The sequence below is a fragment of the Anopheles maculipalpis genome, chromosome 3RL (assembly GCF_943734695.1).
Source record: "Anopheles maculipalpis chromosome 3RL, idAnoMacuDA_375_x, whole genome shotgun sequence".
Classification (NCBI taxonomy): domain Eukaryota; kingdom Metazoa; phylum Arthropoda; class Insecta; order Diptera; family Culicidae; genus Anopheles; species Anopheles maculipalpis.
The window spans coordinates 52,668,134-52,695,292 of record NC_064872.1 but is presented as its reverse complement, the minus strand read 5'-3'; the positions used below and the strand labels follow the sequence as shown (position 1 = coordinate 52,695,292).

At 41.8% G+C, this 27,159-nt stretch overlaps 2 protein-coding genes across 6 annotated transcripts in view; one reads left to right on the top strand and one right to left on the bottom strand.

Annotated features, from left to right (window-relative positions):
• Positions 1-18,089, top strand: part of LOC126561389 (tectonin beta-propeller repeat-containing protein) — a 445,867-nt gene extending 427,778 nt beyond the window's left edge. Inside the window, exon 5 of the mRNA XM_050217501.1 lies at positions 18,080-18,089. The gene's annotated coding sequence lies outside the window, so the exon portion shown is untranslated. The remainder of the gene's footprint in view (positions 1-18,079) is intronic.
• LOC126561292 (cell adhesion molecule Dscam2) overlaps positions 1-27,159 on the bottom strand; it is a 127,680-nt gene that overhangs the window by 9,450 nt on the left and 91,071 nt on the right. For 3 of the 5 annotated variants that reach the window (XM_050217330.1, XM_050217331.1, XM_050217332.1), the window contains exons 6-10: positions 23,534-23,982; positions 22,266-22,410; positions 11,858-12,009; positions 11,520-11,792; positions 10,322-10,609 (exon numbers count right to left, since the gene is read on the bottom strand). In XM_050217330.1, coding sequence (XP_050073287.1) covers positions 10,322-10,609; positions 11,520-11,792; positions 11,858-12,009; positions 22,266-22,410; positions 23,534-23,982 — 1,307 coding nt within the window. Of the gene's footprint in view, positions 1-10,321; positions 10,610-11,004; positions 11,293-11,519; positions 11,793-11,857; positions 12,010-22,265; positions 22,411-23,533; positions 23,983-27,159 lie in introns of all 5 variants that reach the window. The other 2 variants (XM_050217329.1, XM_050217333.1) reach the window with 1 other exon arrangement.

The following is a 27,159-nucleotide window of genomic DNA, read 5'->3' as shown; positions in this document are numbered from 1 at the left end:
ACCCTTCATAATATAGCATCAGAACTCATGACTGCAGCCAATGCTGCCGTTGCAACTTCAATGTAGACGACTCATAATGGGTCCGGACTCGTTTTTGATTCCTCAACTATCCAGAATCATTCTTTCGGGTCGGATCGGAACTATTCTTGGGTGGGATCGGATCGGAATCGTGATTCCGACCCAGAGCGCCCGTTACTACCGTGAAACAACATCAGCCATTTTGTAAATAGAAATAGCTGTAATGAATTAAATAAAGAACATAACAACGACATCAACGACATAGGGCGGCCCGATGGTCTAGGCGACAGCGGCGCCGGTCTTCAAACGACAGGACCGGGGTTAAAATCCCGTCAAGACCGTCCCCCTGTAGTATGAGGACTGACTATCAAACTACGTGATATTGGCAGTCTAGTAAGCCATATGATGAGGCCGGCGTTACCTTAGAGGTCGTTAAGCCAAGAAGAAGAAGAAGAAAAACGACATCAGTTTGAGAGAGATTAACAAACCTTTACTAGCTTGCGGTTAAAAATGATCAATGAGTTGATTCTCAAAGCTAGTCAGCGTATTTCACTTGTTGCATAGTAACGTCAAATATGTTGTTAATGTATTTGAAACTTATTTCCATCATAATTCAATGTAGTAAGTAGTCTGCTAGTAGATACAACAGCGCTTGATTGATATTCATTTAAGGGCTCGATACACCAGGCGCCTCCATTACTTCACCAAATACCATATCAGATTGGTTCCAGACAGTTAGCGAATTTTCTTTCGCCACATTAGCGCAGATTGGGTAGAAAATTTTTATAAATTAGTGTTCTGCATGTATTTACTCTATTATTACGGTTTTAACTAGCAGCAATAATTATTATATCTCATCTTATCCATTACAATATTTGGATGGGCTGTGTTGTGTCTAGAAGTTATGATTTCCCGAGCGCTAATGGGAGAAAATTTCTTAATGTATCTGTATTGCTTGTCTGATAGCTTTCAGTTATTTTCAAAAATCCTGTTGTGTTTGTTTTTTGCATGATGTTGTTGATGTGCTATCGGAAAAATCGTGCCGAATAGAGTCACTACACTCACAATTAGTTTAAAAAAAAGTAGCATAGAAATTACTTTGCATACATATAATTGCAAACAGACTGCTATGGCATGTTTTACTCCTATATTTAACTGTTCTATTTCCACTGATCGTTGAATAATCGATAGTTGTTAGATAACTCGGAACAGTTAAAGATTTGTTTCTTCCGTATATTCTCTCACTCTGACTGTTTGTCCCTACAATCGCATCTTGACAACTTCAGTAGACTTCGCGATCCGATCCGACACGATCAAGTAGCCGATTTGCCATTGACCCGGGTCCAACTTGTAAAGGATCTGGGTGTCTGGTTGGACTACAAACTTTCAATCGCTGATCACTTGAATACAATCGTACCAAAAGCGAGCAAGTGTCTAGGTTTGATTTGGCGCCTAGCATCTGAATTCTCTGATCCGGGATGCCTAAGAGCACTGTACTGTTCAATGGTTAGGTCGATCCTAGAATATGCGTCTATCATTTGGACTCCAACGACTGCTTCGGATATTGCTCGAATCGAACGCATCCAAATGGCATTTGCCCGTTTTGCGATCTGCAAATGTCTACGAATACCATATGATGCTATTCCGCCTTATTTGAGGCGTTGTCAATTACTTGGTCTGGAAACTCTTGAGACACGCCGATCTCATGCCCAAGCCTCTTTCATTGCTTCCCTACTCCTTAATAATTGTGATGTTTCTCCACTTCTGTCCTCAATTGGGTTTTATGTACCCATGCATCAATTGCGCCCACACCCTCTCATCTTTGTAGAAACTCGCCGTACGGCAATAGGTGCCCGTGATCCGTTCTCTGTTCGATTTTGGCCTTTCCCTAACTTCTTTCCATTCACGCCTCCGTTTTCCAGCTTCCTCATAAGTGTTTTCCTTCCCTATCTACCCCAACCACTACGATTAGTTTTAAGAACTTACAATATTGTTAAACCAATGGTGGATAATTCTTAAAAAACAATACAAAAAAAAACACCAGGCGTCTCCATCGTTTCTTCAAATTGCATACGTGGGCCATAGGATGTGTACTACAGGAGTGCAAATTGAATACAGATAAATATGAATAATTCTACGCTGTTTGTAGTTTAACAATGCTTTCTAACTCTGGTTCACCATATTGCATAACATTCCTTTCATTAAACGCCCTGTTAGCTGTACCGCACGAATTAAATGAATAGAAATACGACAAACATGTGCAGGCGTTTGCAAACTGTGGTGGATGCGTCAGTATTTTTTATCAGTAGAAAAATAAAACTGCAGCACAAACGAACCGGCTGATGACCAACCGAAAAACAAAAAATAAAAATTGCACTATATATTTGTGGTTTGGCAACGCGCGCTTTGCAGTCACACTCCGTAAAGCACCGTAAAGGCTCCGTTCACTTATCACGTACAGCCAAACAAAGCGCGAAAATCATGAAAGAAAGTCAAACAAAACAGGCAAATGATACACCGGGACGCTTGAATGGATTTCAACGGGTAAATGAAAACCACGGGAAACGGGATACAAAGGGGAAAATATAAGAAAACAAAAACAGCGAGGAAAAACCTATCTCACTGCTACACACACACACACACATAGCGCCTTTCATCTGGTGCTGTTCGATCGATAACTTTTCATGACGCGTTTGTACTTCGGTGCATTCAAGTGCAGTTGGGCAGAAATGCTGTACCACAGCAGATAAAAAAATATAGAAAAACTTGGTATGGGTGTGGCTTTCGTGGAAAAGCCACGGTGCAGCAAACCATCGAAACGTTGAGAGTGCATTTTTATGAGCCGTGCGTGCTTGCGTGCGTGAATTTTCGTTCCATTAGGTAGCGTAAATGCGGACGAAAATGAAACGACAAAAAAAAAAAAAAATAGCATACATAAGCCTCCATCGATAACGAATGAAGGTAGCCATCGATTGGTCGGGTCGCCTTCACGATAAAGCCCACGCCAGGAACGCGGAAGAGCGGCAAAATGGCGGGAAAAACAATCATGCACTCACACATTGGCGGGTATGGCAAAAAACAGCAGGTTGGCAAGGGGTTTGTTTTATTAATTTCTGACTAATAATGGGGAGCATTAGCTGAGCTTATTGATTGTTATTACTGTCTTTTTGCATGGTGATTTGGTTTGCGCTAGTGGGTCACTCCGGGGACAAGCAGTAATGCTAGCTGCAATCATAATAAGTGCGTGGTTAGCAAGAATTCTGTTATATTATTTTCGTCGGTCATACCAACCATTTTAATCGATGGTCGCCTATTTATTGAAAGAACAATTGCCTGAAGTGTTTATTTTTGGACTCTACATCTTCGAGAGGACGCCAGTCAACCTGCCTTTCTGGCTTTCGATGACTTTATTTTCTCCGTTGCTGGGTAGTCAGTCTAGCTTAAGGGGAGTCGACCTTGGATTTGATTTCCACTGCTCTTAGCAGAACAAAGTGTTGCGGGTAGTTTGGACGCTGTCGAAGCAGTGATTTTTGAGGGAACTGTTCGCGATGGAAGGCCCAAAATATTTCAAGAGGATGAATTGACAACTTTGCCCGAAAAAAAAAATCGCACCCTAACACAAAATAAGCTTTCTACGATACTCTCTTAGTGTCCCGTAAAGTAATCCGTGAAGTAGAAATGGGAAGCTCCGACCATTTGCCGGATCGGATCATGTAGGAACGCTCTGAGGTCGGAGCCGAGTCTGTATTATTACTTCGCGCTCCGGTTTAATTTTTCGTATTATTTTTCTATGTATCTGTTTTCCATTTCCACCAGACGGGGGGTGGGGGGGGGGTTGTTTCCGAAGGTAAAAGTTCAATAATAATTACATTCCTTAACCTTTCAAACTCCTAAATAAAAAGAAACCCTTCATAATATAGCATCAGAACTCATGGCTGCAGCCAATGCTGCCATTGCAACTTCAATGTAGACGACTCATAATGGGTCCGGACTCGTTTTTGATTCCGCAACTATCCAGAATCATTCTTTCGGGTCGGATCGGAACTATTCTTGGGTGGGATCGGATCGGAATCGTGATTCCGACCCAGTGGTTAGCAAGAATCGGCAGCATGAAAACACCCGTTTTGCTAGTGCAGCTAATCGATTTGCCATGAGCTATCTGGTTTACGTTGTGTTTGATGTTATCTTAGTTTAGTGGGAGTTAAAAAAAAAAAACTGCAACGAAATCAACACTTCAAAGTGCAAACCAAAATTACCACAGCGAGACAACTTCTGCCAACGATAAGCATCTACTAAAACGGCCAATAAAACGTCATTAATAAACTGTCCCATTGCAAATGGATTTGATTGCATGCGAGTGTTTGAGCCGCACGCTGAAGCGTGTAATCGTTTTTTGTGCGTTCTCTTTTGAGTGCTTTTTTGTTGCACTGTACCGGACGGAATGTGTTGCGTGCGGCATCGGTTGGTGTGACTTTTTGTTCTATTAGCCCGATAATTAATACTTGCCTGATTGAATTTCAAAATAAATAAATGCTCATTAAGCAGGGTTGAGGAGCGAACTACGGACCACGGGGTTAATTTTTCGAAAACGAGTTCCATTTCACTGAAGTATTGAGATGTAGGATCCCCTCCCCCCTGTGTAGGAGCCCATTCATGGTGGAAAAATGGGGGGATAAAACAAAAAACAAGAAGTATAAAAATACTCACAAAAATCATTTACTCGCTGCCAGGCTGCGAGCTCAACCGAGATTAAATATTAATCAAAAGTATTCGGAACAGATGATAAATTATTACCGTATGCCCTGTGTGCGCTGTTCACCATTTACTGCAGTAGCACGCGACGTGAAAAATCTTCCATTGCTTCGATTTATAACTGGAGTTTTTGTACAGAAAGGAAAGCACAGGAAATTGGTTTCTGCAGGAAAACATTTGCCGAGTTTTTTTTGGTTTTCAAATAAAAGTTAGGTAAAGAAAATAAAAATGTTTCAAAAAAAAAAGAATGTTTTGAAGTAGGTATGGAAGAAAAACTTCATTAACTAAGTGCCGAGAATGATTGTTTGTTAGGGCAGGAAGGAAAATAGCAAAAGCTTTGCTGTTATCGATACTATGTGCAATAGGAGGATTGTGTACCATACAGCAAACATATACACATTTTTTAAAATTATAATTGTTTTATCGAAAGTGTAGTTTTCAATTGAATATAGTCAAAACAAAGTCTTTTGTAACTTCTAAGCATTTTTAAAATTGATATGATGATTAGTTTTTTGCATAAAATTGAAACACACACGATCGCTAAACAAGGCAAGTGCGTGGGGTGCATATGAATCGTACAGGATATAGAGTAGATATAGTAATAGTATGTGCAAAGAAATTTGAGAGTGAAAAGTGTGTGCAAAATAGAAATAGGTAGATAGCGAAAGTTTTCGTGTAGCAGGTTGAACTGTGAAGGATAGGAAGTTTTTGATAGATTGAAACAGAGAAAGAGAGAGACCCAGTGAAGTGAAGATGTGTTTAAAAAAAGGAAAAGTAAATGAAACATGTAAGGCTAGGATCACTGACGGTTGCATCGGTTAAAGTGAATAAACAGCGACGGATGTAGCGCAGTTTGAAGCTTACAATTTATGACCCTTTTTTTTTCGCTAATTTCCACTCGAGGAAGTTACCGAGTCAAACCCGATCCTAGAATTGGAAGGCGGGTGCAGATTTTTGCATTTTTATTTCGCTATTAATTTCAGGAAACGATTGCCACCCCAAAAAAAGAGGGAACAAATTTTGTCACAAAAAAAATAAAATGCTCATCGTCAGTCAGCAAAATATAAGAGCCGAAAATAAAACCTACGGCGTCGGCCCACAACCCAATGCATGAGAGAAAGCAACAGAAAAATGATGATATTTTCCGATGTTAAGCTTTCTCTAGGTTTTCCACCCGTGCCAGTGTGGAACCAGTTGGTTCCAATTTAGCAGAAACCTCCGTTGATGATTAAAAGCCGCCTATTTGCTGTGTTGGCAGAGCTTTACGTTTCAAACGAATGGTGATGCACGGCGTAGAGCGCCGTGAATGTGAACAAATAGCGTGTCAGAGAGAGAGAGAGAGAGCTCGGCGCACCCTTCAGCGTGCTCTTTGTGCAGCGGTATGCATTTTTTAAAATTTATGCATCACGTCATCCGGTGTCATGGGGGAAACCGACGACGACGACGACAACGATTTTACGGATGGGATGCCGGATAGATTCATTAGAGGTTTGTGTCATTATAATGACATCGGCCGGGCTTTGCCTGCAGGGACGGAAATCATGGAGTAATGGAGTCTTTACCTTTCCCTTAAGCAGAGCAGTCAGCGGACAGGTAGCAGTATTCTACGGGTCGGTGACCGACACGGTTAGAATGTATCCTGTTAAGGAATTAAGAAAGACGATGCAACGAAGAAGCGCACAACTGCACATATATTAAGTATCGGTGCGACCCGCGCCAACTCACTCACTAATACCGATGCAACAGTAACCGAATCCTAGGCGGTGGTGGCGGTGGAACTTAATGTAAGCGTCACGCGGTGCAATTTAACGATCTGGCGAGCTTTCGAGCTACGAAACCACGGGCAGGGAATGGGTTTCTTCACTGATGAGGGCACATCGAACAAAGGGTAGGTGCGGTTGTGAGGCTCCTCCTATTTAGGCTTCGGCAGCTTCCAGGGGCCAGCCTTGGGGCCTTGGCTTGGCAACTACGTGGGCGAGGGGGTGCGTTAACACACTGAGGCGGAACGGTGGGAAAGCAATGTGGGAGAGAGACAGAGAGAGAGATAAAGACAATAGTGCGGGGAGGCGTGCGATGGCTGGAACGGATACCGAACCCGATTTGGTTGGAATTCGTATTCGCTAACATTGTTGTGCTTTTTGCCGTAGTTTGCAAGAAAATGAATAAAAAAAACGGAAAAATTACACACTCACTCACGCACACACACACACATACAGAATAAAATGCTATTTTTGCAGCAAATGGCTTATAGGAGGATGGTGTATGTCTTTGGCGTCGATTGGCGAAAACAGTCCCTTTTTTGTGAACGGAAGCCAAACACAACAACAACAAAAAAAAACTGAGACAAGATCAGCAACATAATTGAAGGCACAAATACACACATACACACATTTTCGATTTTGAAACTCAGACGAAAGCAGCTACTTGCTGGATATTGTTGATAACTCCTACTGTTTATGGAAAGTACACAAAAAAAAAGAACAAACACGAACACGATTGTTATTTGTCAGGAAGGATTTCTCGAGAGTTGCCTTTGTTATTTATAATTCGACCATGTTCGGATACAGTTTTTCTTTTATTTTTTTGGCGGCCTGTTTGAACTTTTTACGAAGAAATCTGCGGTTTTGTTTTTGGTGAATGTAAAACTATCCACCCGAGAGAAAATAAAAACCCTCAACCGTTAAGCGTTTGTCGCATTGTGGTTTTGCGAAATTGTGGAATTTCGGAGCCATAGTGTGGAAAACTATGGCCAATAAATATTCTGCTCGTCTGTATTGCTTCAGAGCACATGGCTGGATAGAAAAAAAAACAAGTTTTATTGCAGCTTGTACAGTTTTTGCTTGTACATGCGAAAATATTACTGCTGTTGAGGATTGGACGGTTTTTTTTTTTTAAGTAGTTGCTTTACTTACTACGCCACTATCAAAACGTTCGGGAATGATAGAAAGGAAGAGCAAAATGCTACACAAAGAAACATAGAACTGTTATTCGTTATTTAACATTCATGGACTGCTGTGTTTACCGAAACGAAAACAAACAAACAAGAAAATCGGAATGCACAACTTATATAGGCAAAGGCTGTGTGTTTTATGTAAAAGCTGTGTTCTAATACTACGGGAAGTTTTTTTTTTTAGATTTTTGGTTGTTTTGATGAAGTGTTCGAAAAAATAACTGAAAGTAATATAAACAAAGTTAGCGAAGGTACGATTTAAAATCAAACATTTGCCAAGGATCGTTACAGAAATGAATGCACTATGGAACAGAATCTGGAACATTCAATTTAACGACGAAGGAGAGCTGTTTTCGCTTAAAGAGTGTTCTTTGTCCGTCATTTTCCAGGTATTGTAAAGGTAATTTGAACGGGGATTTTTCATTGGCAACACGTTGCCACGATACAAATTCCATCCAAGCACCCATTTCCAGCCAGTTAGCGATGGATGAATTGGACTATAACAATGGTTAAGTGCGTAAAAAAAATATATAAATATATTCAGGAAAGGCTTTTACGGTGGTGTTGTGGTGCGGTAAGGCCAAAATACAATGCATTGCAAAAGCTGCACACATCAGTCGGTGTATCAAACGTGAAGCGTAGTTACAGTAGCGTGGTGCAAAATGGCGTGGGATTATTATAAATATATTACTTTCATTGCAGGAAACAACATTAGGTGCCTGGAGTTCGAGGTGGTGGTGGTGAAGCCAGTCAAAACACACACACACACACACACACACACAGTATTATGAAAAGAAGACATTTGGCAGGAAAATAATAACAAACATTTAGCGCTTGGGGGTGCTTCAAACAAATGCATACAAGGTGGTCAGCTAATACGGCAATACAGTGGTGATGTTTGGTGGTGGTGGTTGCTAGTAATTAGTACAACAGGGTTAGCGTTTGTGGGTGTGGTTGGGTTTGCGGAGGCCTTCTGTTCCAAATTCTAAAACTAAAAAAACAAAAACTGTTGCAAGATTTGAGTCCCAAAAACCAAATAAAAAGAAAGTAGCTAAAATAATTTAAACTCTAAAGAAAACCGGGTGCTTTAACATTCACTAGTGCTCTTTTTTAGTGGATAGAAATCGCAAATAAGGTATACATTTGAAAGTAAGGCTACAGTATAGCAATAAATCGGTTTAAAAAATAAAACGGTGGTTTCGAGAGCCACTTTCGTTAGTTTTGTTTCAAATTCGTTCTAATTGTTATATATTATGTTATATATTGCAAAAAAAAAAAAAAATAAAATTGTTACGCCTGAAACGAGCCTGATCGTATAATAATGAGTAAATACTTTCTGGAGTTGTGTTAGAACACAGCTTTGCAGTGTGTAAGTGTTGTATTGGTTGTGTTAATGAAATAAAACGATCAATGTATAAAATAACTGCGCATCGATGCTATAAAATAATAAAAACATTAAGAACTAAAGCTGTATAACAAACAAAAAGTAAAAATGTCAATGAGTCAACAAAGGAATAAAAGAATTCCGATGCTTACAGCAAAAAGTATTGAAAATAAGAATATAAAACGATTAACTGATATCCTAAACAAACTTATCTGCACTACAGACATATTAGGAAGGTTGCGTAGAAGTCTTTGGACCTCTAAACTCTTCTTTCTACATAAAATGTTTTTTTTTTTTTATTTGAACAACTTAGAATTCAAACTTAGACTTCATGTTTCAGCAGCTAATACAAAACAAACCTAAAACATTCGTTACCGACGCACAGATACCAATATTAGTAAGCATTAAAACAAAAATAAAAATTGGATGCTCAAACCTAGAAAGCAAAAAAATGTAAAACATAATAAGAGAACAAAGCAATGAGCAGCGATAAATGCCACCGCACACACACACTTTGTCTCCGCAACTAAAGTGTAAAAACAAAAAAAATTAAAACATTATTTGTTCGGTGCACAAAACAATTACCTGGTGATCGGCCGCAAACCCACTGCGTGCTAAAGCAACTGGGAAGGGGACACACAAGTGGTGATTATGTAGGCATTAAATGCTCGCATTCGTGTGTAAGTAAGTATTGATATATCAAACGGTTAATGCTTGCTTGCGGAGCGAAACGAAAGTGTGGTAACGTAAAAGTGGGCAATACAGCTGACGTTGCACGGATCACAAACTACTACTGCTACGCGTGTGTTTGTCGCGCGTAATGCAATCGTTAGAGAGACGCAGAGATCTCGAGGCGAAGCTGTAGGCAGCGAATTTATATTAGCACCAATGCAGACGGGTACGCGTGTGCCATCGACTAAACCGCTTGAGCGTGCTAAAGCAAACACTTCCCGGGCAAACTTACACTGTATCGAGTGACAACAAACAGCAGCAGTAGTGATCGGTACATTAGCTAGCGGAAGGTTATATACTGGCACATGACCATACAGTGCTGCGCTAGCACTGTATGCGTGTATGCGATGCTTTGTTTTCGTTTGGATTATGGTGCAACAAGAGAGGCAACAACTATTTGGCAAAAGGTGTGTACGTGTGTGGTATAAATAGCGGTTTTGCTGGTGAAGTGAGTGGCAAACCAAGTGGCGAGTACTTTACTTTACCTTTTACCTGTAACGACGCCGTGAACTTCACTTCGGCCGCCGGATTGCTGGCCACGCACGTATAGTCGCCGGAATGCGCCGCCGAGAGGGAGGGAATGTTAAGGAGGGACGAGTATTGGTCAAGGGTGGACACGTTGGCGCCGAGCAGTGTGGACAGCAGCGGATCGCCATCCTTCAGCCACTTGAGCGTTAACGGTGGATCACCCTTGGACACGCCGCACACGGTGCGCGTCCGCATACCCTCGGCCAGGCCGTCTTGGAAGGAGAACGGCTCAATGTTTGGAGGAACTGGCACAGCCAAGGTAGGGCCGTTTGTAAGAGATTTTCGTTTGAACGTTTATACAACACCCGGAAGGTGGCCGGATCGAGAAGATGTCGTTTAACGATGTGCGTTCATATTTGTGTTCCACCAATATTGATACATTGGCGATAGATTATTAGTGACAACACGGTAGATGGTAGTAGAAGAAATAGTATTGATGGTGGTGTTGATGATAGTTGTAGTAGAGGTAGTAGTAGTAGGAGTAGTAGTAGTAGTAGTAGTAGTAGTTGAGTGGCACAACCGAAAATTCAACATGACAACCGAAGAGAGCGACAAAGTGAGAGACGGTAAGGAAAGGAAAAGAAACAAGAAAAAAGAACAAAGAAAACACGTGAGTCAGTATTAGGCACGATACAGTTACCATTCACCAGCAGCGACTGATGGCCCTCGGTTTCGGCGGCAGTGTTACGGACCACACACGAATAATTGCCGGTATGGTCGGCGGACAGATTCTCGATCAGCAGTATAGAGTTGTACTGGTCCACCTGCGTCACGGACATGCGCTGGGTAGGATCGATCGGGCGACCATCCTTGCGCCAGGTTATGGTGAGCGGAATGTCACCCTTGATGACGGAACAGGTGATCGAGGCCCGATCGCCCACGTTCAGCGAAAGAATGGACGAATGAAACGGGTTCAACTTGGGCGGGACTGCAAAAGGTGTTCGGTAGGAGAAAGGTGATTACTAGAAGCGTTCAGATTCAGGAATGTCCTTTCAATCCTGAGCGCATTAACTTGATGTGCCAAGTGCTGCAAAGTGTGCTCCGATCCGTTCAGTTGATTGATGAGAAGAGAAGCTCGCTAACTACGCTGCATAATGCTAGTTGGAAAAATACTAAAAACGATTAGCAAGCGATTGCCGCTTGTAGGATACTAACCTATGACAGCCACTTCGCCGCTACGTCTCGCACTGTGGCCCTGTTTGTTACGTGCCCAGCATGTGTAGACACCGGAGTCGAGCGATTTCTGCACCTCCTTGATCTCGAGCGTTCCGTCCGATTGTACCTTTTGGCGCATATCTTCCGGCAGCTCACGACCACCCCGCTCCCAGTGGATTTCCTCGATCGGATAGCCCGCTACGGGGCATTTCAGATACAGTGTATGGCCAGCAACGGCCGTCACTTTCGGTATGAGGCGAATGTACGGTAATCCTGTCAATTGCATTAGAGCTCGGTTAACGAGTTGTCTGCCCAGGTTGCCAACGCCCTTTCCTTACCGTAGATGTTGAGTCTGGCGGAGTGAGATGTTTTCCCGGCACGGTTTTCTGCGGCACACGAGTACTCGCCACCGTCCTCTACCATCACGTGGCTAATGTTGACATGGCTGATAACGTCACCGTGAACGGTTACGTACTGACCGATCATAAACCTACGGGAGAAATAACGGGAGAGAGAGAGAGAGTGCTGTTAAGCCGTTCTAAAGCTGATAAAAGTGACACTTGCGTTGTGTGAGCCTCGACAACTGTTCTATCGTCTTGTAGAACAGACTAACTTATCGAACTGTCCTTTAACGGATAGCCCAGGAAGTTAACTGAAACTGAATGTTACTTTATGTTGGACCTATCTTACTTATGTTCCCTTTTGCGGTAACTAATTAAGCGTAGGATACACGACGATACTTTTCACTGCAATACACACACACACGCCCTCCCATGTGTTTTCTGACCACAACCTACACGACCCTATTCTCGACACGGTGCACCACAAACCGATTTGGGTCTGGTAGAAGTTAATTTGAAGTCGGGTGTTTTAAGGCACCGCAAAAGCGCAAAATATTCACACTCATTTCACAAACTTTCCTTCCCCAGGACTGTCACCGTCCCTTTGATGCCTACCGATTCTAAACTCGAATAATGTGAAGATTTTCGGGAAAGGTATACGTCCTCCACTGTGCCGTTCTGTTTTGCGAGATGATTCATCCTGGCCCCGGATGGTACTGCCACTTAGTGCCTGCCAGTGCAAATGATGGTATGGAAAGTTATGAATCAGGAACCGCCCGAACCTTCGTTTCATACTGTAGCGTCTGTGGTCTAACCATCCGGGAATGGTGGTGATGCGAAGTACCATCGTCATCACCTGAGACACTTTTGACTGTTGAATTTTGGTGTAAGGTAACGTGTAAAGATGAAATATTTAAGTTTAATCCGAATCCTATTATAATTGGATCTTCGGTTGTGTTGCCGCTGGAGGACATTTACTGACTGAGTCTGTGGATGTGTCTGCGGGACTGTACTGTCGGTAAGCTGGAGGTTCTTGAGATTCCTTGTTCGGAACCGATGGTTGGAAAGAGTGGCCAAATCGGTGACACGCCAAGACGCAAGGTTTAAGGGAGCAGAATGAAAACGTTGCTATCCATTATTAGCTGAGAGCGCTGAAGTCAACTCTTCCTGCCAGTAGGTAACTCGTCTGCCGTGTTCGGTTCGTTCAACGTTCGCCCAAAGTTTTCCATTGGCGTCACGCAGACAACTCTTTGGTGCTGCTGGGAGAATTTAAATTAGTTTGCAACTTTTACCAACACCGATTTTATGTTTGACTTTGCTTCTACTTTCCCACAAACCCTGCACGCCGGAGGGGTTTTTTTTTTTGTTGATAACGTTGGTATTGTAGCAGATGCAGCTGGGTTATGGGTAGTGTGAGGCTTGAGGTCTATTTTTTATCACTTCTCACCGATGACTTAGAGGCCCTGAGCGTAAGGGGACTGTTTCTTTAGGGCAGAAATCTTTAGCCGTCTAGCCGGGAGCATTGTGAACGCTTCACAAAAATGACAACGACGGGCTAACCTTGTCAGCCTTGGTTCATTGTTGTAGATTGTCTTTTTCTTTGGTAACGTAAAAGTTAGTCATTGCCACCATTGTATTCAGTGCTTCGCGCTTGGAAATCGTATGAAATCTGACTGTCTAACTGACTCTGCGGGAGAAGGCAGAAAAACCTTACAGATCTAGTTGTTTGGATCGCTAGAGCAGCAGGGCCAACGAAGCACCGTCTTCCGGTCGCGTTGATCGTGAAAGTTGCAGTACGCGTAAAGTGCAAGAAATCCGTATGCCATGTTACCCCTTTTCTCTCTCATGCTTCACCTGAAGCTGGGTGAAAAGTTTTTACTAGGACAAGCTGGCTGGATGGAACACCAAGTTCCGTACCATATGCAGCCTGCAGTGTGCAGTGCTGCACAATGCACAATGAGTTCGATTAAGTTGTTCTCATGAATTCGCTATAGCTTCATTGTTGAATTGAAATTGCCAGCGACACGCTTCCGGCGGACACATCGTGGAGCTTTGTGACGTGACAAAATATGCGGTAAAGTGCATAATTTCAATATAAACGATTTCGCAGAAGGTGAGAACGGTGTGATGATAATGATGTTGATTATGATTACACTGCTATTAGCAGCCTGAGCGAGCAGCCGGAACGGTGCAGTTCATAGCACAAATGAACATTTCACAGTGGAATGTTGGGGGAATAGAAGCAGTCCATGCAAGAGACATAACGTATGGCAATAGATTTATAAATGGTGTTATGAGCTTCTCAAATTGAACGAACCAAAAAAGGATGAATCCTATTATTTTACTGCTTAATTAAAACATCTATGCAAATAACCAAAAAAAAAAAATCCACTCCAAATGTGTTAATTTAAGGTTCTTATTTCTATTCGTGTTGTTCCTATCCACCTCCTAACTAAATGGACGATGGAACTCTCACAAAAGATCCCAACACTTAAGTTGGACAAACTGTGTGGCAACTTCTCGTGCATTTTGTGACATTAAATGAGGTTTTTTCGCAGTAGGATTGCAATGTGTTATAAATTATTTTAGTTCTATTTTCTCACGACTGCGATGTAATCGTTGTCTGAGAAACTAATTAAGCCAAGAAGAGAGAAAGTGAGGTGTCGACACACGATAAAGACTCTCGCAAAGAATAGGACTTGATTTTTGGATGACGGATCACCACGAAGCCAAACAACCGAGCACACCCGGGATAATGTGCCCTTTCACGGATTGGAGGAGGATATGTCTCCCAACTAATGTGAAAGGAGTTTTTTTTTATTCATAAAAGACGGCCTGCTAAAGTATTGCTATGTGAAAGGAGTTTTTATATGTAAATTAGTTAAAAGCAATACGGCCAGCCCGTTCCATCGGAATAAAAAAATGTAACTTTAACCAACGCCCGGTGTGGTTGCCCGGTGGTGTAGGCGACAGCGGCGTCGGCCTTCAAACGGCAGGACCGAGGTTTCAAATCCCATCCGGACCGTTTCCCCGTAGTGAGGGCTGACTATCCAACTACGTGGTATCGGAGAGTCTAGTAAGCCATTTCAATGGCCGGCATGACCTTAGAGGTTTTTAAGCCAAGAAGAAGAAGAAGATGAACAGCAAAATGTCGGTGCAAAATACCTATTTTGTGGTTTTATAAAAACCTGTGTTCGATTGTTCCGCTGATAGGCGCAGAACCTAGTGATGAGAAATCACTAGTTTTGCACTAGCCCAATGGTAGTGACGTCGGTTTTTTTTCATGCGGCTGTTACATTTTTATGTACATCGACTTAACAAAGAAATGTGTTATTTGTTAACAGATATACATAGATATAACCTAACAGAATGTTGGTCGAAACCTATACGATACAAAAAGTTGATTGACCAATTTAATTTACGGTACGCGTCAGAGAATATCAAACTTCTGGGGCTGCCCAGAAGAGCAGAGATAGCGGTTCTGGTCTTTTACACGGCAGCCCCTATCTAATGCCTTTCAGACCGTTCCACATTACGCAGTATCCAGTGACAAATGAAATCAAGAGAAAATACAGAAATGATACTGCATTGAAGTTAAAAATTTTTTAAATTATTAAAAACCTTTAATCAACCGAGTATGCCCGGGATAAGGCAAAGAATAAGGAGGAAATGCGTTATCAATATGTGAAAATCTACTCAACACAAAGGTGTTGACAATACGGCACTGGACTGTAATAATCAAAGGTAAATAAATAAATAAATTAAAAATCTTTAATCGACATTAAATAACGAAGATCGCCATTATAGATATTATAAATTAAGTCGAAACACACAATAATAAAACGCAACCGAACAAAATACGCATAATGCTTTATCAGCATCAGTTTCAAGGTGTTATTTTGAACTACATTACAGAATGCTACAGCGAAAATAATAAACAATGCAATATGAATTGGTTAGTATTTATTGTTTTAAATGGAATTTGAGTTATTTAAAATATAATCAGCTTACATCACCATTACCATGGATTCCAGACCATTTCGCCTCCGATCGATCGTACAGCCCTAACACACGGTCTCTAAGAATGTCGCCTTAAATTGTGTCGAATATTAACAAGCACATCCTATCCATTGCTTTTCCGTTTCCCACCCTCCGGAACAAGCAGCAAGTACTGTAGATACAAGCATGTGTACAGTTTATCAGCTCTCACCATGCAGAACACTCGGGTTGCGGGTTGTTGGCACGAACGGAAACACAAACCAGGCACATCCTTCACCAAAGGTAGCTTCGTGTGCCGCTTCTTGTCCAATGCACACGAGGGTTTTGCAGATAAAAAGTTTATCGCAGGCCAAAACACTACCGCGTGGTGGTCGGAGCGAAGAAGAACGAAACAGGGAACATTGAGCCGGATAAAAAATAGTTTCATGTACTGCCTCCATGCACATGGTGCCCCATATTGGGCTGTTCGATGTGAAATGGCTGTGCTGCTTGGACCGCATCCTTAGGTAATGTCCTAAAGGGAGGATGCTTTTTTTGAGAAAGTGTTACTAACATAACGAACTGTCGGTTGTATGCAGTTTTGTGCAGGTCCACAGTGTGCCGGCTCCCAAGAGGCTTGTGTCAAGGATATCGAAAACGTATCGTAGAGTCATAAACGTGGTGGAATGTATGCCCCACATTTATAGTGGATGTTTTTCTTCTAAAAAAAAAATTATGATAAAATACAGGGAGGCTTTTAGGAGGAGCGTATTTAATTTCTAATGAAAGACACATTAACCTTCCCTCGATGGTATTTAAGTTGAAGTTTTACTGCTGCCTTACGTACAGGCTAATATTGAAAATTCGTGGTTCCAAATAATCTGCTTCGGCCATGGCTTCAAAAAATATGAAGCGCTCAATAAAGTGTTCAAAATTATAAAATTTCTTTTTTGTTTTGTTGGCATACACAAATTAGGATTACAAGACATTACTGCACAGCAGTAGCTTGCGCATTCCTGCACCAACCTGAACAGGCGCTAAAAGCGGTTTCTGTGCTTATGAAAATATTTTCCCAACACCGTTTAGCATTCATCCACAAGCATCGCACAAAAAAAGGCAAAGGCAGGGGTATCTGTAAACAGCAAACTTCGTTTCAAAAAGTCGTGTACCTGCTAAATGCAGGTTATTTGCCAAATGGGGCGCACATACACATCGGAAAACACCTTTACAGCTCAACAGTTCGGCTAGGATAGATCCGGGCTTGCCATCTTCACCCTCTCCCGACAACATAAAATAGCTCCAGCCGAGGTGCGAAGTGAGCGAAGTGTGTTTTCCTTCGGTCACGGATTATGTAGCCGTCGGTCGCGGGGAGGATGCTTCACGGTGCACGGTGCGGTGTAATTAAATTATCATGCTGAAATATTCCGTTACATTTCATTTTACGCATCCAGCGGGACCAACTCACTACGGTGGGCTTTGAAGCGAGCCGGAAACCGCTCGACGACATTTGAAACACCTTTTAGCGATGTGTTTGTGTAGGGGAAATGAAAAGCATCTCAGGAAAAAATCGATGGGGACGGTGAAGGCATGTAGAGGACAACAAATTGAATTTAGCAGAGGCTAGATTTTAACGATTATGCGATTAAAATTTGCCATGGTAAATTGTCACTCGCAAAACTCGCGAAATCCCCCTTGTTGCGGGCGCCTTGGAGAGGCGTTACATTCTTGCAGCGCGACAGATTGATACGGAAATTAGGCACGGAGGCATGTCAAACGATTGGGACGGCCGAAACCGAGCAACTTGGAGCGCTATCAAGTTAACTAATAGATGGTCTTGGGATGGTCCCAAAATCGTTAAGGCACGTCTTTAATTGCGCAAAGTGTTATTAATCGTTGATTTGATTTTTATTCGCAACTTATGGCTGCTAGTATCTGGGTTAGATTTATTGCGAACGGTTTTTCATGCTGATTGTCGTAACTTTAGCGTGAAAGCAAGTGAGAAACTGAACCGAAAAAGCGAAAGAGATACGCAGAGAAAGAGAATTCGAAAACGGATGCAGGATGTTTTAATTTCATTCCCAATGTACAATGTTTGGTTGTGCTTTATTAAAATCGAGGCCAGCTTAATTTCTCTGCCACCGGTTCATTAGGCTTGGGATCGGGGCCAGAAGCCCATCAATCAATCAACCACAGATCAAATGGCACTTAAATGCGACCCTCGTCACAGGGTGTGCTCGAGAGTTAAGGAAAGAACTCTCTGGAGCAGGAAAGGAGTGTCCTTCGCTTTTGACGAGCTTTCAAATGTGGGTGTGTGTGTGTGTGTGTTTTTTTTTTGGTACTCCTGGCACCTCTTGTGCGCCGCTACCTCACAGCCGAGTACATCTACACATTCTCCGGATATGTTTAAACTTTTTTTACGGGCCCTCATTTTTCCCTTTCCGTTCCTTACTTTCATTATACGTTTGGATCAACTGCAGCACGTTTACCGGCACCGACACGACATCAAGAAAAACATCCCAACGTCAACCTCAAACACTGGGCTATCGATCAAAATGAAACTCATGAAATGAAGCCGTTCAGAGTACGATGCTTTGGAGTGCTGCGGGGGGAGGAAAAAACGACTAGCTGAACGTTTACTGTGGTCACGTCCCGTGCCGAGCGCATCATGGAAAAGTCATTAATTTAGGATTCGCTGTCCATGAGCAACATGAGTTTCTAAGTTTCGCCGTTACTGGGCAAGCTACGTTGGTTCCCGGTGCTTTCAGCAAGCATTCTTCTTCGTGCTCCATCAGCTGGACGACGCCGGCTGTGCCTGGACGGGACGCGCGAACTTCAATAAACAGAGCGTATATCGTATCGAGCAACCGGCGCAGTGCTCGGGGAACGTTTGAACAGAAACTAATTAATCACAATAGTCCATCCACACGGACTTCGCGGTTCCGTTCCGCATTGGGAAGGACTGTTCGGGAACTTACTACCGTACAACCGTTTCCGTGCGGGGTCCGATATCCGGCTGCCGGAAGTTTAGTAAATGCGAAAGCATTCCAATCCATTGGCTAGCGTGTGAGAAGAAGGAAACGCTGTACACGGCGATTGAAGTGAACGTGTACGAAATCCCTTCGATCCGTCCAATCTTCGGAGCTTGGTGGAGCGTGTTGAAACGTAGGGGAAACTTCGGTACATGATGGTTAACGGTCGGGCGAAGATTGATTTCCATACGAACTAATAAATTTTATTTGATTTAGAATCCATTTGGGGAAATGGGATCCTGTATCGTGTATCGTCCCGCTGGGGTTAAAGGCGCATTGGGATTTTTTTTGACGCTATTTTATTTGAGGCTCCTCGAATCCTTGGATGTTTTGTTCTTGCTGTATAGTGGTTCGCTATTTTGAAGAATTACGATGAAACAGGAATTGAGTTAAAGGTGTCATAAGTGAATGTTTGTTCGCTACAAGAGGAATTCGCTACATTTTTAAACTATTTATACAGAAATACTTAGTTTTATGATTGAAGTGTGTAAATTCTACGATATCAGAACCACCTGAAGTACTAACACGGTTAAAATATAGGTTAGGTTTTAAGTAATAACTACATTTACGTTTATGATGAATATGTTAAGCACACATACTACAGGGAGCATGTTCTGCATTTTGTTTTATTATATTATAGCACAATGCCAATACAGATTTTACCATACCGGAAGGTTAATATGCTTTGCTCCCGTCCCCACCCTCTCCTCCCTCGCTCTACCTCTTCGTTGAACCCAGCGCCGCGCAACGCATGGTGCACCATCCGGCCGAGCACAAGATGCCGTTAAATGACGCTTACCGGAAGTTGGGAAAGGCATGAAGGAAATTAGAAAAAATGATTCCCTTAGTAAAAACCCATCATTCTCGGAACCGTTACGACGGTGGCTGGCGATGATGGCAAAGGTCTTTCGCTGGTATCAGTGCGCCCAGTAGTGCGCCCCGTACGAAAGGCGTCGGTAGGTGGTGGGCGCTACTTGGCCGGCGGGCAGGGTGAATGGGGAAAAAAATTGAATCCCATCCCGACCACTCAAACGTCCCGTCAATGTCTGCTACAGCAAACATGAAGATAAACGAGATTATTCAAATACGGCCACGGGAAAATGAGAAAATGTGAAATAGAAATGAATCGTCTCCAACGTTGCGGCTATGGTAAAGCGGAACAAGGGAGCGGAGTTTGGAAAATCCTTCCATTTTACCATTTCTGCTTTGGTTTGGCATGAGGTTTACGTTTGTTGGAGAACGAAATATTTTTAGTGACCAAATCAAACATACCCACGAGGCATGTGTTTGCTTAAGTAGCTACCAGTTTATTTATCGCTTTTGCCAACTACTAGCGAAATGTTCTTCGAGACGTTTAATTCCAGATTTCACATCTGCTATAGCCTGCAGAGAATGGAAAATACTTTCATTCATACTTCAGGCAGGACAATTTTGGGCTATTTCCATTACTTCTTCAATTTCAATGATCTTATAACATTTTAAATAACAAAACAGATATGAATGAAGTAATGATAACCAAATTAAAATAATAATGTTTCACAAATAATGTTTGTCTTATCACTGACCGAATTTGAAATATATCAACATTCGTTAATAATAAAACAGCACAGATCTTCACAAGGCTGGACAGGTGTTTAAATCTCATCCAGATCATTTTCCAGTAATGAGCACTGACTATCCAATTACATGGTATCAGCAACCTTAGTAAGCCATCCGAGGACCGGCGTGAGTAGGTCGTTAAGTCATGAAGAAAAAAAAAAGAACAGGGAATTGATTGTTCTCAACACTATTGCCCCCTTTGAATACAGCAGAAACTTTCGCGAATTGCCTCGAATGTATTGTATGAAAATGTTTAGCTGTACAGGTTAGTTCCAGGAGTCAGTACATCCTCCTGGATGGGGTAAAAATATAGAAAATACCACTGGAATATAAAATTCGCCGTCATCATCATCATCATGTTGGCCTGCTCTTTTAAAGAGCACGTCGTCGTGAAATGGCCCGGAAAATCCCTGGCTGCAGCTTCCCATCCATATAGGCACCCGATCGCTAGCAAGTCCTGATGTATTCCTTCTTGGCGGGGCATGAGTCCGGCATCCTCATAACAAGGCCCAGCCATCGTATCCTGCCGGTCTTTGCTACCGTCGGGATGTCCGGTTCTCCGTATAGCTCAGCAAGCTCGTGGTTCATCCTTCTTCTCCACACTCCATGCTCGAACACACCGCCAAAGATGGTCCGGAGGATGCGACGCTCAAACACGCCAAGAGCGTTTGCATGATCCGCTCGGATCATCCAAGACTCGTGGCCATATAGGACTACCGGGCGAATCAGTGTGCGATATATCTCACATTTCGTGCGGTCTCGAAGTCTTCTGGATCTCAGCAGACGGTGAAGGCCGTAGTAGGTACGATTCCCCTGAAGAATGCGTCCCCGGATTTCGCTGCTGACATCGTTATCCGAAGTTACGACAGTCTCAAGATAGCAGAATTCCTCCACTACCTCGAGGTTGTCGCCGTCGACTAACACGCTGCTTCCTACTCGGGCTCTGTCACGATCAGAGACTCCGACAAGCAGATATTTCGTCTTCGTTGCAATGATCATCAATCCAATTCTTGCTGCTTCACGTTTCAGTCGGGTGTACGCCTCACACACCTTCGCTGTCGTCTTGCCAACGATATAAATGTCATCCGCCAAGCCAAAAAAATGAAGAGACCGATAGAGAATCGTGCCACGGATGTCGTTGTCTAGCCTCGTGCTTCTTATGACGACTTCCAATGCTATATTGAACAATAGACAGGAGATTCCGTCCCCTTGCCTCAGACCCCTGTGAGATTCGAAATTCACCGTTCATATTTTAAATCTAATTCTTCCATTTAACAATAACAAAGAATAAGCAGGTGATGCTACTTGTAAATCAAATCGGAGCGATGAACTCGTTGCCGACCGAAGAGAGACTCTCTAGTAAGCTAAGAAGCGACCATTACAACATTTTGAACAAGCCTTCATAGGAAGCTCGCATTGCATCATCCTTTAGCCATGACCGTGTATTAGTCAGATGTCAATAATCGTAGGGCTGCTTGGAACTGCATGTAAATATTTTAAAAATATAGCTTCTTAACGGTTTTATCCAAATTACAATGTATGGACCAATAAAATGAAACAAATTGTTTCAATGTCTACATACAATGCAATGTACATATATTGTTCATTGAATAATGATAAAATCTTGTTACAAGAATGTTTATCAAAGTATTGTAAAAGTTTCATAACTACTATCAGTTATGAAGACAACACGGTCAACAAGTTGCATAGACGTCGCTATCTTCAGAACATCAAATTTGCTAATATACCTATAGATTAGCTAAATGTACTTGGAAGAAAATAATTGCTTTGTGGCTTACCTGCCATTTGTTGGTAGCGGAAATCCATCCAGCGTCCATGAGATTTGTGGCGTTGGGTTTCCCTGGGCAGAGCATTTCAGCGAAACGGCCGGACCGGGCTGTAGCGTTTGTTCGATGAAGCTGTACACCAGCGAAGGTGGTGCGTCTACAAAATACGAGGACGAGAAAAAGAGCATTACCAACACCATCCAGCAGGCCGGATAATAATTATCATAAATAAGTTGGTTTTCGTTGAAGTGAAAGGCGAAAAAAAATCTAATAACCAAAAAAGAGGAATTTCCAAAACCCCAACCTGCCTTGGCCTTGTTCGCGACACGATAAACGAAACGTCGGTGTACGTTGGTGTGGAAATAATTTGCGGTTGCAACCACACCGTAGCAGGAAATTACCAGTCGAAGGATACGGCGAAACCTCATCTATTTTGATGTTTTTTTTTTTTTGGTGCTCCTTCTCCCGACCAAATGTGTGTTAAATCTTTTCTAACGCCAGACCTACGCGCTCGGTTTGCCTTCCAGCGGCGTGGAAGTGTTAATAAATCCCTCCACGGTTTGGTTGGAAAAATTATAGCCATTAAAAAACAAACCTACAGACGAGCCCCAAAAAAAAAAAGCAAACACAAACGGCAAACATTCGCGAAACGGTCGTCGGAGATGGAGACAACAGACGAAAATTACGGATCTGACCCTTGGCAAAGCGTAAATCCGGCACTGTTTACCGTGAGGCAACGGAAACGTTTGTCCATGTCACGTTGTAGTTATCGTTTGGTTCGTTGTTCGGAGAATGTTCAGGAATTTAAAGAGTGAATTTTGGAGAAAAAAAGTACTACCTTCACTGAGCATCGAATCAATTTCACTTCACACAGCCCACGAAGATACGAATGTAATTTAAAATGTTTCTCTTTCAGGAGCTGACTTGCAAATAGCTGAAGACAGGTAAGGATTATTAAGAAAACACATAAAAAGTGTGAAATATGAAAATGAATTTCACAGAACAAAATCATTTGCTCTCCGTGTGCTGGTGGAAAGGAGGAAAAATAATAACGGACAAAGATCGTTTTTATCCTTCCGTACCTTACCTGCAAGTTATTTAGGTTGGATGGTAACTAGCCCTCGTTTAATCCGATTACTTTCCTAATAACCGATGGCGTTTAATGAGTTACGAAGCTAATTTGGGTCGGTCGTAAGAAAACCGTGCCGGGCGCAATCCAATCTAATCTATTTACATTTTTCTAGAACAAAGATTCTTGAGCTTTGTCACGGTGCACTTACCTCCCAGCTGTAGCTCGGCAGATGCCTGGAATGAATCACCTTCTTGCCGACGGACCACACACTGATACATGCCCTTGTCTTCGCGCGTTACACCGGTCACTTGCAGTGTATCACCGACACGCCCGGAACTAGGCAGTTGGCGGCCATCCTTAAACCAGGTGATGTGTTGCGGACCCGCCGACATACCATTGGCGGTGACCAGGCAGCGAAATTCCGCCGTTCCACCCATATGCACACTGAGCACGTTCGGAGTGATTTCCACGTGGATCGGTGTGGATACGGTGAGCCGCAGATCAGCGCTGGCTTCACCGCCTGCATTCGATGCGGAACATTTGTATACTCCACCGTCCTCAGCGGTAACGGCTTCGATTGCTAGTACAGGACCGAGCAATCGTATCCGAGGCCCGGAGGAGACGGGAATTGGTTCGGGACCGTTGTGAGTGTACCATCTGGAAGGAAAGTTAATTAAAAATTATATTAATAAAGATGATAATTTTGTTTATTCTAAGCAGGTGTTTTTTTTTGAAAATCGAATAATTTGATTTATTTGCTTTCTTTGGAATTGAAACTTTGCCAACTGCTTTGGGAGAGAGACGTAGACATTAAGCTTCCAAATAGGTTATTTTTATGTTTTAAAAAAATGTTAGAAAAGATTGTTACACAAAATTTATATTCCTTATCTATCTCCAGTGAATAAATGATCGATTTGGAAGTTCGGAAAAGTCAACCAGAGTCATTGATAAAATTAAAAGGGCATTAATCATATGTCAAGATAAGGATAAACTCTCTGAGACCTTTGCTATCATATTGAACGATTGTCAGGCTGATAGGCTTGCCCTTTTTATACATGCTGACGCTGGAAAAAACCATACGATACTCATACATGTTCTATAAGTCATTTCAGACCTTGGCTTGGGGTCTGACTTTTTGGGCAAGAAAATCTCCTTCTTCTTCTTGGCTTAACCACCTACTAGGTCACGCCGACCATCGAATGGCTTATTAGTCTTACCGATAACCACATAGTTGGATATACATTCCTCACTATGAGGGAACGGTTCGAATGGGATTTGAACCCCGATCTTGCCGTATAAAGATTGGCGCCGCTGTCGCCTACACCACCGGGCCACCCCCTGCTTAAACATATTATTTCTGATTTTTCGGACCTCCTATGCTTAAAGACGATGTACTGCTTAGTGGATATCTCATTGTCTCATCCTATTCTTGTGGCAAAATTACAGAAGCTAGGTTTTGACTATAGTATGGTCAAATGGATCAAATCCTATCTATCTGATCGATCATACAGTATTAAGCGTGGGGATAGTGTGTCACGTGCCTTCACTCTGGTGTTCCTCAAGGCAGCATCCTCGGCCTGCTCTACATCAATGATGCTGCAAAACTATTAGCTGATTTTAACATACTGATGTATGCGTATGATGTAAAGCTGTTCACCACGGTGAAAGATAGTGGAGATTGTGCTCGGTTACAACAAGCGATGGATGTTTTTAGTTTATGGTGCCGTAGAAATGCATTGTCATTTTCCGTCGGTAAATGTCAAGTAATGTCCTTTTCGAGATGCAGCACTACTATCCTATTTGATTACAATATTGACTATAGTTTACTTCAACGTCCTTAGTGTGTTAGAGACTTAGGGATTCTTCTTGACAAGCAACTCAGCTTTAAACCTCACATGACAAATCTAATTAACCGTGGTAATCAGATGCTAGGCATTGTATTTCGTATGACAAAGGAGTTTCGCGATCCTACATAGAAATAGAATGCATAGAAACAATACAAAGAAAAGTTACGCGATTTGCCATTAGAGTCCTCCCAAGTAGACCCTATGATCGACGCCCAGACTATACCACTCGATGTCTTCTCTTCGGGACCCCAACCACTGGCAGTTCGTCGTTCGACAGCTCAGTGTATGTTTGTAGCTGGTTTGATCGGCAACGAAATAGATGTTTCAGCTCTCCTTAGCTCCGTTAACTTTTTTGTGCCCTCTAGGAGTCTAAGACAGCCAGACATAATCCGGACTGCTCGCTTCAGGATTACTTTTGGGCAATCGGACCCAGTCAACGCAATGTGTACCGTATTTAATGTAAACTTCATGTATGAATACCATATTTAATGAAAACATGTATGAATTTAGTATGTCTCAATTTGCGTTTTGTGAGTGTCGACGTAAGCGTCCACCATTGTTCAATTTGTCTCTTTAGGTTAAGACACTTGTATGTATTCATTAAGACACTTGAATGCTCGATGAAATAAATAAATTAATAATTTTTTATTTACATTTGATGATTACGGTCCAGTAAATAAATTAATAATAATAATAATAATAATAATAATAATAATAATAATAATAATAATAATAATAATAATAATAATAATAATAATAATAATAATAATAATAATAATAATAATAATAATAATAATAATAATAATAATAATAATAATAATAATAATAATAATAATAATAATAATAATAATAATAATAATAATAATAATAATAATAATAATAATAATAATAATAATAATAATAATAATAATAATAATAATAATAATAATAATAATAATAATAATAATAATAATAATAATAATAATAATAATAATAATAATAATAATAATAAACCAAGAACCTTGACACACTCAGTTGAGTTATTTGAATACGGAAAATCAAGAACCCTAAACACACGCTAGCTAGAGAAAAGGAAGTAAGATAATGAAAGCAACAACAATTAATGTAACACCAACTATAAAACTGGGTATAAATAAAGAACTAGACCACCATCCGAGAGGATTAAGCTCGCGGAGTTCTTCTGGGCCAGTCAGTGGACAGATGCCGGAACGACGTAACTGGTCGTGCTTAAGACACAACTTAAACCCGTGTGATGTCTCATTTCACTGGTCCGCACAAGTCCGATTGTATAAACATCTTCTTCTCTATTACATGGCGACCGTGAATGCAATTCTTCTTCCCTATTACACTACGATTAAGAAGCAAATCGGGGTAGCACAACATTACCATAGATGAGGTGCACGTTGAAATGGTTTCATATTGAGCGAACTTTGGCATATAATTTGTTCAGTGAAAATAATGTTCTGCCAGTTCTGATGAAAAGCTAGGTCCCTCTCAAAAGTTGTCACCTGTATTAAAAAGTATTATAAACATGACGAAGTGCTGTAGTAATCTACTCAAAGCATGCGATGCTAAAAAAAGGGATTCTGCTGAATCCTAAGCATGCAAATCTCACGGTGGATTAAGCGTTGTTGGACTAAATTGAAATTAAGTGTTAAGATGACGTGTGTAGATGTAACCGCCAGGATGCCTGTGATAAACATTTGGTAGGCGAGAGCGCCTAATTATCAGCATTCCCGAACAGAGGACTGCCAAACCTCTCGGAGATCAACACCCTACAGATGACAGATCAGCCACCGTAAAAGAAGTCCATTTGACAAGGCTTTTTTTACTTGTTCCTTATACGGGACAAAAAAATGGTTAACACCAACGCTTAGTAGCTTAGTAGCTTAGTTCTGGAGATTTGGTTACAGCGATTAAGAAACATCTGTGATCTGCATTTTGGAAGAGCATTAATTAAAACAAATATTTGCGTTTTAAAGAAAAG